Source organism: Canis aureus, chromosome 34 (assembly GCF_053574225.1).
Source record: "Canis aureus isolate CA01 chromosome 34, VMU_Caureus_v.1.0, whole genome shotgun sequence".
NCBI classification, from domain to species: Eukaryota; Metazoa; Chordata; class Mammalia; order Carnivora; family Canidae; genus Canis; species Canis aureus.
The window spans coordinates 9,656,844-9,670,639 of NC_135644.1; the positions used below are offsets into that span (position 1 = coordinate 9,656,844).

General features: G+C 31.9%; 1 protein-coding gene across 3 annotated transcripts in view; it reads right to left on the minus strand.

Moving 5' to 3' along the window:
* Positions 1 to 13,796, minus strand: part of AGPS (alkylglycerone phosphate synthase) — a 132,067-nt gene that overhangs the window by 55,963 nt on the left and 62,308 nt on the right. For all 3 annotated transcript variants that reach the window (XM_077883005.1, XM_077883006.1, XM_077883004.1), the window contains exons 9-11: positions 12,678 to 12,803; positions 10,335 to 10,443; positions 642 to 769 (exon numbers count right to left, since the gene is read on the minus strand). In XM_077883005.1, the coding sequence (XP_077739131.1) occupies positions 642 to 769; positions 10,335 to 10,443; positions 12,678 to 12,803 (363 nt within the window). The remainder of the gene's footprint in view (positions 1 to 641; positions 770 to 10,334; positions 10,444 to 12,677; positions 12,804 to 13,796) is intronic.

The window sequence follows — 13,796 nt, forward strand, 5'->3', positions numbered from 1 at the left end:
ATGTGGCATTATCTGGTCTTTTAAAAATTCTTGATATCTTTTTTTTTTTAAGAAGGGAAGAGAAAATGGGAATTCCTCTTAACTTAGAGATAAATATATTATGTTATATTATGCTGTATTATGTTATTTAATTTAAGCTATAGCTTAGGTAATATTATAAAACAAAGTAGGGCCTGGTAGTAACACATTCTAAGAATTGATAGAGTCTGATTACCTATACTTAACTTCTATATTTTTTGGATCCCTGACATTCAGCCATTTATTTTAATTTCAATAAATGTCTTAGTTTAAGGAAAATTATATATTACTTCAAATTAATCACAAAATATCTTACCTAAAAATAATTTAACAAACATAACATTCATTAAAGGCGGAGTCATTCAAAGCCATCAACCCAAGTACATATCTTACCTTGGCTTAAAATCACACAGCACTCTTTAAACCAAGAAATAACGAAATAGCAACTGCACTTACAGGGATGATTTTACATTACCTTTTCATATAGAACTGGTTAAAAACCACATATATAACACAACTAAATATGAAGATTATATGTGACATATCAAAATCAATTACGCAGTAGAATTTTAAAAATAGAAATATCGATGGGTGGGTTTTTGTTGTTTTGATTTTTTTTTTACCTGTTTTGCAATTTCTCTTAAACAGGCTACTCCTTGTTCAAAATTAGGGAAAGCTACTGAGCCATACTTTTGGTATTCAGGGATTGGTCTGATTTTTATTGTAGCTTCTGTTATCACACCAAGAGTTCCTGAAAAAGAAGGGGGAATAATCCAATATATCACATGCCAATTTTCTAAATCATATTTAAATCTATTTTATCTATTTATTCTATTAATTTATTCTATTCATATTTAAATCTATTTAATCTATTCTATGTGGGGAATAATGGCTACTCAAGTCTTTTTAGAAAAACAACTAAACAAATTTTGTACTTTCTAAAAATTTTTTGGAATACATTATTCTTATGTTATGTATAAATACTTTAAAACATTTTTAAGGTAACCTTCCTCCAAGAAGGTTACTTTTAAATCATTTTAAAAGTATTATAACATATTAAACGAAAAAAATGTGAAAAACAACAAGTTTGTATATCTCATACATTCAGACAAAAGTATATTCTGGTATTTGTGCCTACTTTTACTGTGAGAAAAACAGGTGGGGCAAAAAGAAACTTCTATGAGAATTTAAAATGACAGAAAAAAAATAGAGGGACTGTTATTACCTTGCCTCTTTCCTAAGAATTCATAAAATGACAATGGCAATACTGAGATGCCCTTGTAAGACACAAAACCCTCTAGATGTTAGAGACAAAATAGTTACCATAAATATCTAGCACAAGAGAACCACCAATGAAACAAATGCTCTTTCCTTTATTATGCAGAGGAGGGACAAATCAAAGAGTTGAAAAAAGCAAGTTATATAAACTATATTCTATGAGATCTAAATAACTATGCTAAAATATTTGAAGAGACATGGTTAAAAATGATTATATTCATGAAGCCAAGCTTTTCAAATCAGTGATTTCTGAAGTACAAATGGTAGAAATTATTAATACTATTGGTAAATTTTCTGAGAATCATGAAAAAAAATTAAAGGAAATCTTTGAATTGCAGAACTTAAATAATACTAGAACACTAGAAATAAATAAAAAGTATCACAAAAATCAATGCTTCCAGTATATTTATAATACACCCAAAATGTCAATATAAAATATAAGACTGAAAACTAAGAAGTCACAAAAAGTAAATTATATTAGATCACAATATATTATCACACATACAAATGATTGTCTATTGAGATATCAAATATGACCCTATTATAATTTGTAAAATCACAAAAACTCTAAGTCTGGCTTGATTACTATTTAAATAAAAAGTAAATATATCTTGTGAATTTTAAAAGGAAACAAAAAGGACTAAGCTTTATCTTTTATTTTAGCATCTTTACTGAGATATAATTCATAAACCATAAAATTCATCCATTTAAAGTGTAAAACTCAATAGTTTTTAGTATATCCACATATATATGCAATTATCATTAAAAATCTAAGATTAGAGGGCACCTGGGTGGTTAGTTAAACATCCAATTCTTGATTTCAGCTCAGGTCACAATCTCAGGGTCGTGGGATAAAGCCCCACATCAGGCACTGTTCTCAGTGCAAAGTCTGTCTGTCTCCCTCTGCTCCTTCCCCATCCCCTCCCAAATAAACAAAATCTTTTTTTAAAAAAATCTAAGTCTAGAACACTTTTATCACCTCCAAAAAAGAAACTGCACCCATAAAACAGCATACCCCATTTCCCCACCACACATACACTTCAGCCCTAGACAACCACTAATCTATTAATAGTTCTATAAATTTGCCTATTCTGGAAATGTCATATAAATGGAATTTTATAATACGTGGTCTTTTGTGACCGGCTTCTTTCACTTAGATAATGTTTTCAAGGTTTATCCCTGTTATGGCATGTATTAGTACATCATTCCTTTTTAATTGTGGACTATTTTGTGTATAACTTATTTTGTTTATCCATTCGTTAGGTGATGGACATTTGGATTTCCCCATTTGCTTAAAACTAGATTACCAGTTTAATATAAAACGATACTACTCAGGCAGAGCCATGATGAAAAAAAAAAAAAAAAAAAGATGCATAAGAGCAAAGTACGAAGGAAGGTGCTCAGAGTTTCCAAGCCCTTTCCAAATGCACCACCCTCCCAAGAACCTCCATGCGTTCACCACTCTGGAAGCTCTCTGAAATCTGCATTTTAGTGATTTTCATGGAGGCTTCACTACACAGGCATGATTGATTACACCACTAATTTAAGGTCTAGTTCCTCTCCTCTCCCTAGAGCTGAAAGTTCCAAAGGTTTCCACCTTTTGGCTACTGTATATGAATAATGCTACTGCGAATATACATACAAATTTACATACATATTTTTGTGTGGATGTGTATTTTCCTTTCTCTGGAATATATACATGAAGATTTTTTTAATTTCAGAAAAACCTTTGATCCTATTCTACATAACCCTGCCTTCAGCTACCTTTTCCTAAAGCAACATTCCAGGCAAGTACTACCCAGAGGTTGGGGGGAGAATGGGGAGGAGGTTAGTTCACTTCTTTTACCTATCCTTAGCTGGTGGGACAGAGCTCTACTTGAAGTGACTCACTAATACTGAAGTCCCAACTGCTCTTAACCTGGCCTGTAAAGAGAGGGTATCTTGTCAGGAGAAGGAAACCAAGATCTGTTTTCTTTCTCCCTTTTCCCTAGCACTAAGCTACTGGAGTAGAGCTATCCTCAGAGAAAAGCATGCCACTGTTCCCCTCCGAAGCCATAGCTCAGAGACACAGAGGCTCAGAAACTTATTCTCAAGGGGCTGAGGAGGGAGGAGGAAAGGGAACACAAGTCAAAAAACAGCTCCTCATATCTTTCCAAAAAAAAATTACTTTGTTTGCAACAAACAGAGCATGGAGCCTAAGAACACTCTCAAGACAGTGGAGGATGTGGTAAAAGGCAACTGGGAGGACACAGGTAAATTTATTGGAGACAAAGACAACATGGTAGGCCTGCTAGTTTCCCTGTATGGAAATAGTGCAGAGGACTTCAACTATGCTCAGAAAAGAATCTCAAACACTAACCTCAGGAACTATCCCTTCTAAGAGATATACTTTAAAATGGGTGAATTTTATGGTATGTGAATTAGATTTCAATAAAGCTATTAAAAAATATTGTAAGTTAACTAATTCTCCAAATGAATTACAAATGAACCTTCCGAGTTATTTTCTTTAAGGAGCTAACAGTTATACATTTTACTAATAGGAACAAAATTTTTAAAGGTATCTTAGACTATAAAGAGTCTAAAAGAACTTCTAAACCTTTTTCAGAGAAAGGCAAAAGGTTGACAGGTAAATTATAATGTCTTCTCATCCACCAGAACAGAATTATCTATCACACTTGTTCTTTCCTATAAATACAAGTTGTATCACTTTAATTTTTTAAGTCGCTAATATTCCTGCCACTATACTGACACCATCACTAAACTTACTTGTAATTCTTTTTTTATTATTATTTTTTTATTTCCTTATTCTTGAGAGACACAGAGAGAGGCAGAGACATAAGTGGAGGGAGAAGCAGGCTCCCTGTAGGGAGCCCTATGGGAGACTTGAGGCCAGGAACCCAGGATCACATCCCAAACCAAAGGTAGATGTTCAACCACTGAGCCACCCAGGTGCCCCTTATTTGTAATTCTTTCGACTCTTTTCAACATTTTTAGAAGCTCTCAGTAACCCTGGAATTTAAAAGTTGTGTCTTCAAATAAATTGAAAATTGACAGGCATATACTCCTAACCACAGGAATCATCTTCTCTATTTACTCTACTCTGACCACAAATTACAGAAACCTTTAATACCTGATGAAACTCAAAAGTCACCAGATCAAAATTCATTAAGGAAAAGGTCAGTATAAGCTGTGACTGCAGAGAGGAATACTTTTCTACTTAAAACTAAACTCCAAGTTCCCAGGTTTTTGTGAAATCTTTCCTTTTATGAGAAATGGAGACATTCAAAAATATTTCTTTGAATTATAGTATATAATATCATCTAACTATAACTTAAATATAATCCAGGAAAAAGATGGAAACCATTTAAATGCCAATCAATGAGGATCTGGTTAAATACATCAGTGTACATTCAGTAAGTGTCAAAAAGAATGAAGTGGCTCTAAATGTAATGATACAGAGTAAGCTTTATAAAAGTGTAAAGCAAATAATAACCTCCCACTTGTGCTTTTAAAACTGCATACATATATGCTTAAATAATAGCAATAAGTGTTTACTCTGAACAAAGGAAATGATTGGAAGACAGGGATAGAAGGCATATTTTCCTTAAACATACTTCAGTACCTTTGGAATCATGTATATTTGTCCATATTTCAATTTTGTATATGTAATTACTTATTCAAAAGTTGAGTTTTAAAAATACAAATATCTTTACATTAGCAAACTTCCTTTAAAATTCTAATTCTACATCAAAATTCTAAGGTACCAGCAAAAAGTGTCCATGTCTTAAACTTCTACCTATCTGCATTGCCTCCTATGTAGAGCAGGCACTCTAAAGTAGTAAAGCCCACCATTACGAGTGACATCAAAAATGAAAATAAAATTAGTAAAATGAGACTACACTATTGCAAGATTAATGAAATGTCCAAATTTGAAATGTCCAAAGTCTTCAACTATCCAGCTATGGGTCTATAGGGGGTCCCACTGTGAAAGCAAAATCATCCAGGTCTCAAATGCAGTTTGACAGAGGGCAGTTTCCATTCAGACTTATATTCAAATTAGCCTACCATAAATGGATGTATCTAAATTTACTTAATCAAAAGGCTGGTTTCTGTTGTGTTTTATTATATTTATTGATACTTTTGCTTTGGGCATATTATGTCAGTGGAGTGATATAAAATACTTGGATTACTTATCATTTGATTATATGTACAGTATACCACTTTATACATTTTTATATTTTGTATATACTTCATATAAGTGTTTATAAATAACTCCATAATATGACATCATAGAGACTTATATATCATTCACTTTTCTGTTTTATCAAAACTATCTTGCAATAAATTTAAGAATTTTCTATTTTCTATTTTCCAAATATAACGTTTGCTCTCAAGAAAACTGAAAGCTTCAACTGCTATTTGATATAAAATGCAAGTATTTGCTTAAAGTAAATAAAATCTTTTGTAATTTGAAAATATACTTTCAGGTGACTTCAGGACTAAGAATGGTAGTTATTTGATGTTGAATCCTATTTTCTCTCCCAAAACATAAAAATCAACAAGAAACACAAAACCACAAATAATACTGAAACAAAACTTTCAATATTGCTAGGGGACAAAAAACACTTTGACCTTCACATTACCTGTTAAGTAGAAATAAAATGAAAGAATTCCAAAAGACCTTCTATAGCCTTCCACCTGCTGCAAGCTTGTAAAGGTAGAAAGTAAGGGGAGGCTTAAAAGATTTCATAAGAAATAACAGAGAGTATCAGAGCATCTGGAGGAAACAAAGACAAAATCAACCACAGATAGCAAAAGTGCAACAATAATGCCAAAATCCCGTACAGGGAAATCCATAGCCCTGGCTATGGGGAAGGGAAAAAACGGGAGGGAACTAGAAATGGCAGCCTTGGAGAAGCAAGGGGAGTATTTTCAGGGAAGTATCATATTCAGAGAAGTGTGGTACTTCTTGGAGACAAAGTAATGAAGGGAAAGAATGAAGTAAGAGAGAGAAATTAAAGATTCTATAGAAATAAAAGAGAAAGAAGACATGCCAGGCCTTCTCACACCAAAAATACCACCATCCACAAAACAAGTAGCACAAAAGAGGGTTGGAGTGACAGAAAAGGACATTCCCAAACTAGGAACACTTTCTAAGTAATAAACAGTAATAGAAAAAAGCAGAGCAAATCTACAAAATCTACTGCAGAAAGTCAGAAAATGTAAGTAAAAGCTTTCTGTTGATGAAAAGTCTCTCCCCTAAACCAACCACAATATTGAAAAAGATAGTAACAAACATCTCAAACTGAATTAAATATTATCAAGCAAGCATTTGGGGATATTAAAAGGAATATCTGAATCAGAAATACAAACATTAAAAATGTAGGTGGACAAAAAAAAAAAAAAACAACAAGAAGAAATGAAGTAAAAGGTGATTAACCTTAGGAAAGAAAAAGAACAGCAGCAGCAACAACAATAAAAATATATGAAAAATGAAGGTAAGTTATAAGATATCCAAAGGAGAATAGAGAATAGATCCAAATGAAGACTTAATAAAGGGCACTGAAGAAGAGCAATAAAATAACCAAGAGAATGAAAAGAAAATAAAGAAAGAAGTTGGGAAAAAAGGGTCAGGGATATAGTGGTTGAAATGCAAAACACAGTCAGACATAAGTACAACTGATGTCCCTGAAGAAGAAACATCAAAACAATAGGTGGAACCCCTAATACTTAACACTACAATCCCAAAAAAAATTTCCACAAAGATTAAAAACCCTAAATAGAAACACAGAAAGGCTCCACTGAGTACCACACAAAACAATCCTAGGACAATCAACTCTGAGCTATAAAAGTGGTAGACTTCAATAATAGAGAAAAAAATCCTCAAGACACCCAGGCAAAAAAGGGAAACAAGCTACAAAGGCAAAAGAACTAGCATTAGATTTCCTTAAAACAACATATAAAACCAGGCAACATTGGAGCAGCATTTTCAAGAAACAAGGAAAGGAAGTACTTGGATATTATAACCACTCAAGCTGCCCTGCAAGTGTCAAGGTCACACAAAAGGTAAAATTAAACAAAAGGACTGATAATAAGCATTTCACACTTATTTCAACATAGAGCAAAGGCTAAAACAAATGTGGGTCATGGGCAAAAAATAATAAAAATGTTGTTTTAACCATTTTTCAAATAAAAGAGCACATTATTTTAAGTTACTGTGAATTCCATACATAAGAAAAGAATGCAAAGCATTCCAGTGGCTTTGACTATCATAATTTTCATTATATTGATCATGTTACAGCATCTAAAATGGAAGGAAGCTAATTGAAAAAAACTCATTATGAAAAATTCATAACACACAAGACAAAAACACTAAATTTAACACATTCACATGTAGAACTTAGTAGGATCAGGAAAATACATCTTTTAACGATAATGCTTTCAAGGCTGTCATCAAATGATTTAATCAGAGCCAAAAAAATTTTTTAAGCTTGAGGAAAAGTTTATGATTCACATGTAAGGCAGTGAATCATATTTAGATACTTCAAAATAACAGATAAAAATACGTATTATAAAAAGAGTATGAACTTGTTGTGATGAGTACCAGGTGATATATAGAAGTTATAAATCAATGTATCATACTCCTGAAACTAACATTATATTGTATGCTAACTGGAATTTAAATGAAAACTTTAAAAAATAAAATTCAAAAGTAAAAAATAAATAAAATAGAAAAGAATAGGATTTCACGTGAATTAACTTTCTCAATGATGCTGTCTCCTGGCCTACATTAAGATGACTCTATATCCACATACATACAGAGATGGGGATTAGAGACTATAAATACACTTGTAAAGATCACTGACACCAAAATAATAAACAGCAACAACAAATAAATTTAACATTTGTTGAGTACTTACTAATACTGCTTATCATTATCTATTTAATACTCACAAAAGTTTATGAAGATGGATTCTTTTATTATCCTCATTTTATAGCTAAGGAAACTAGCATAGAGAATTACCTAATTTACACAAAATCACAGAAATTTAAATGGTGGAACCAGGACTGAAATTCAGATCTGAAGGATTTTCTCATTATTGCTCCTAAATCAGTATGGCATTTACATGTATATTTATAATATCATTTAAATACAGTAATTTACCCTAGTATGTTTAATAAATCACATTTCTTTGCTTACTTATTATGAGTTTACCTTCCTTAATTCAGACAATAATTTACTATTGAGGAAGGTAGTCTAGTCTTTTAGATACAGTTCAAACTATTCTAATAGGCATAAAAGACCAAATTATCTCTCCAGCTGCCCTGTAATCCTTACTACTCTGCCCCTAAACCTACTGCCTACTCCACCTTATAGTTAAATCTTATGTCCCAGTGACACTGAAAAACTAGCAGCTTCACAAGGCAGACATGGTTCTTCTCAATTCTAAGGCTGCCCACACGTTGTTCTCTCTGCAGAGTAACTCCCCATTTTATTCCCTCAACCCCTTATCAACAACCTTCAAGGACCACCTTAGGCATGGCCCTTCTGGAGAGGTCTTCATAAACACCTGTCGATGTGAACTCTGTCTCTATTTCTCCTACATTTACTTCTATCATATAATTTATCATACTGTATTATGGAAGTCAATTATTACTGGTGTCCTTCCATGTGTCAGAACAGTACCTAGCAACCAAAATTTTTAAAATACTAAGTGATGGGAGAAAAAAAATGGTGTAGTTACTTAAAAAGATCATTTATATTTATAGAGTTGACTCCAACTATGTGTGCAGCAATAGTATAATTAATAATTATCAGTTTTAATACCTATTTGTTACTGAATTTGACATCTGGTGGCAAAAGGTTATACATTTTAGTTAACTTTTAGACGATGTGTTTGTATAAGAAGTTACAGAATATTTACCAAAGAGCTATATTATTTTAAGGGAACTTAACATTTTTTTCTCATGAAAAATGTAGTTCTATTTTTCCACAGAAGACTATACTGATCAGAAAAAAAAATAAGAGAGTAAACTGCTGAGATATCTTGATAAAGGTTTATCATGGATTGTCACAAAAAAATATCTAAGCTATACCTATGGCTATCAAACCAACAGTAGACCTCCAGCATGTCACTGAGACATAGTTTATTTTTTCCCTCCTGACATTACTGTCAAAAGATAGAATTTATGTCCTATCATCCTAGTTTATTGTAATTGCTCTTTACCCATGAATATAGCTAAACGTCTTTAAAATCTTTTTTAGCTTATACCACCTTTTAAATTAGTAATGCATTCCTCCACTAATTGAAGAGACACTTGTTTTATTTCTCTGAATTTAAGGGATATCCCTCTCTACCATTCTAAAAATTGAAAAATAAGTCTATGTTCATCTTATCCATAAAATTCACCACATTAGTTTGCAAAAAAGAGATCAGTTTTCCTGATCAGCATAGCAATTAAATGTTTTTGTATAAGATAAAGAACTACATTCTAATCCATCTAGCATTAAGTAACCAAAGACTCTAAATAGAAAAAAAAGTCTAACATACGTTTTAAAATATATGTAAATCAACAGGATTTTAAATTCTACTTCTTCAAAGAATCATATAGCAATTAACAAAAGGTACAATTACAGAAAGACACTAAGACAACACTTTCTCGTCCTTTCCCCCTGATAATTTAGACAAGGTTAGAGAATAAAGTATAAAATTTTAAAGCAAACCACTTTAAATCTTAACTACTCTTCCTAAAATCATGGATTAAAAACTCTAAAACAAAAAATAAAATACCAAAAGGACTAACTTATCTTTAAAACTATAAAAAACCAAAATGTAAAAGGATTTTTAATAAGATGTTCTCATAATAAAAACTTTATGAAGTACTAAATTAAAGTAATAAAACTTTTAAAAAATTACCATTCTTTAAATATATAAAACATGTCTTTCTTTCAAAGATCTTATATTACAGTATCACAGATTTTTACAAAACTGAGTCACTACCCTGTATTTTTTCATAATAAATTTAGTTATATTTACCTTCAGATCCCATGATGAAGTGATGGATATCAGGGCCTGTTGACATACGAGGTCCTTGAGAGCTTTTTTCTATTATACCTCTAGGTGTTACCATTTTTATATGAACCACCTGTTTAATACAATACATGATGTAAATTCTACATATTACATATTTGTCAGTGAATGTTGTCTGTGTGTGTACACACAACCATCTATATTTACAAAAGATTCTACTTTAAAAAATATTGGATTAAGTGATAAATGGTGATACCCTTCAGAATTCTAATATCTTCTTGTAATTCTTAGACTAAAAATAAAGTTTAAATAACTTTAAAAGAGGAAAAAATCATTCTATGATTGTTATTGATTTAGGTATATTCATCATCTTAAAAAAATGAAAAGCACTTTTCTTTAAACCAAATTTAGTCTAGGATTATCCATGTGGCAAAGAACTAAAGCACGAAAAAGATAATCAATGATCATATTTTAAGAGGTTCATTCTTTCATTTATTTAACAATACTGATGAAGCACTATTATTCACATCAAGCACTGCTCCAGGTGCTTAGAATTCTAAGAAAAAATTTATTCTTGCCTTATTCCCAGTCTCAATTTATCTACCTTATCCACTTAGTAGAAAAGAGTGAAAAGAATGAAGCATTAATTATGATCAGGTAAAAAATGGGATGAAGAGGGACATAGTGATTGAATTAAACAGAAGAAAAGAGGTATGCGTGTGATACAGGTCTCACACCAGTAAGAAAGTAAGTATACTGGAGGGAGAGGTCACTCAAAAATAGTTCCTGAAATCCAAATCAGGAAATGGTTAGGTGAAAATCCAACACATCTTTACAATGACTTTCTGACAGATAAACAAAAATAGTCTATTATTTAAGGAAATGAGCAGAGGACATCAATAAACAATTCATAAAATAAAAACTAAAAATCACGAATGAGGATATTTTAAAAGTATAATTTGCTAACAATTAAAGAAATAAAAAATTAAAAGACAAAAACATAAATAAAATGTCCAGTAAAATAAAGATTCTCATAGTGCTAGTGGGATTGTCAACTGGCACAAATGTCCATGAAGCATTTACGCTATCCAAAGACTTCAAAAATGTATAAACATCTTGAAGCAACAATTCATGCTCTAGGAACTTGCCCAAAGAAAATGATTAAAGATGTATGCTAAAGAAATTATTAAGAAGATATTTCCCCCTTTTGTTTTCTATAATTCTGAAATCAAGAATAATTTAAATAATCACTAATAGGGAATTACTTTAGTAAGACAAACTGTCAGTAAAAGAGAATTACATGCACTCTAAAAATGATGGTGTACATCTATGTTTACTTACAAGTTAAAGTATTGCTAACATAAGAGCAGATTAAACACAGCATGATCCTTTTTTACATTAAAAGCTAAATATACACATGCAAATAAGCACATTAGGATGTATGTTTATAATTTGTGATCCTCAAGGATCTCCAAATAAGGTTTAAAATAAATTACATGCTTCAGCAATACTAAATTAATTGCTAAACTATGATAGCTTTTAATAATCCAATAGCAAAAGGATTAAGTTCTCTCCTCTGAAACTGAATTTATTTTATTTGCAAATAGAAAAAAATATAAAAATATCCTCAATTTTTAAAAACAAGATAATGTAAACATTTTAAGTGTTTACCATATATACTTATAATAATCCTATACAGCGAATATCATTATTCTCTATAGAAGACGAAACATGTTTAGAAAGGTGAACCAATTTGCACAAGGTCACACAACTAATCCCTGGAAAAGCTACACATGGAACAAATGATACCTAATCCCCAGCCAGAATGCCCATAGTTACATGGCTACTACACTAACTCCCAGGACACTGGCACCAGATTAGCTAAAATAAGATGGTGTGCACATAAACCATTATAGGTCATACTGCCACCTACTAGAACATTTTCAATCAGGCCTTTTAATTCTATACAGAAAAAATTTTAAAGAAAAGTAAATACAAAATTCTCCTAATGCAAAAGAGTGGCCACGATGAAATCACTTAAATAAATGCATTCAAACCTTGGTAGAGTTGAAGGCTGAGGCTTCCTAACTTATAAAATAATGTTTATATATTTTATAAGTCAGATACTATGAAGGGTCTACATCTAAGTATCAGTCACTTGAAAAGCAGCACCTATATATAATGACCATGGTTGTCTTTAAACTGTTTCTATTATACACAGTCGGCTTTACCATAATCAAAAGGGGTATACTTTTGGAAGGACTCTACCATTCAACTCTAAAAAAGGCTTTAATCACTTTATAATAATAGACCAGTTGATTATGACATAGTAACCAGAAAGAAATTTACCAGGTCCTCAATATTGCCATAGATATTCTTCTTCATGCCTGATGCCCGAGTAGATACCCATCCTCCCACAGTGCTGAATTCCAGGGAATCTGGTTCATGACCTGTACAATAACCACTTTCTTTAAGCTGAAAAACAGAAAATGTAATATTTTACTAGTATTTTATTAGTGGTACCATTTCCCAAAGCACTCAACACATTAACTCTTCACACTTTAAAATTTCCATATGTCACTGGTACTTGGGCTCATTAAAACCTCTACAGAAAAATAAATACTTTTATCATGCTCATCCAAAAAATGTTTTAAGCTTTTGCCCACTGGAAAACTTTACAAAATTGAAAAATGTAGACCAAAAGACAGTTATTTTCTACAGGTTCGCCAGCCAATCTTCCTCCTTACATCCTTTTAAAATAAAACCAACTACCCTCCCTGCTTTTTTTTTCCCACAAAGAGACAATTTAAATACTTATGGGATCAGATTATGCTTAAATAACTGCCAACTTCACCTAAACACTTTCAATAAATAAAGCACTCAATCTCTCATTCTCCCTACCCTAATATAATATGCAGCAGGCCTGCAGAAAATCTAAGCAAATTGCCTGTACTTAATTCTCTCAAGGAGTCATGTGTTTTAATGTACAGCCATCTGGCTATGTTTCCTGCATGTAATACCATCATTTATTTGTGATGCAGATCATGCATTCCTGTACATTAAATAGTCACTTGTTTCTCATTTTTCTATATTAGCTTGGCTTTGCCATCTGCACAGCACCTGAAGTTGAATGGATGCCCTTTACTGCAACACCACCAAAGCCATTCCACTGAAATCATTTTAAAGACTCAGCCATCTCATGTCAAATGGTACAGACACCACCATCTGCACACTCACTGTCTACTGCACTCAAGTCCATCAATCTGTATTGACCATTTTGATAGTCATCCAGTTAAGCAACTGCTTCTATTTTTCAAGTAAGCCAGGCAGAGATGTAGAATATGTCAGCTACGTTTGTATCTGTAAGTATGGTATAAAAGTTGTGATCCAAACTGAGAGAACCTAATAGGTTAAACATAATTTGTTAGCTTTTGAACATCAGCATTACAAATTATTTATCTTTTCTAA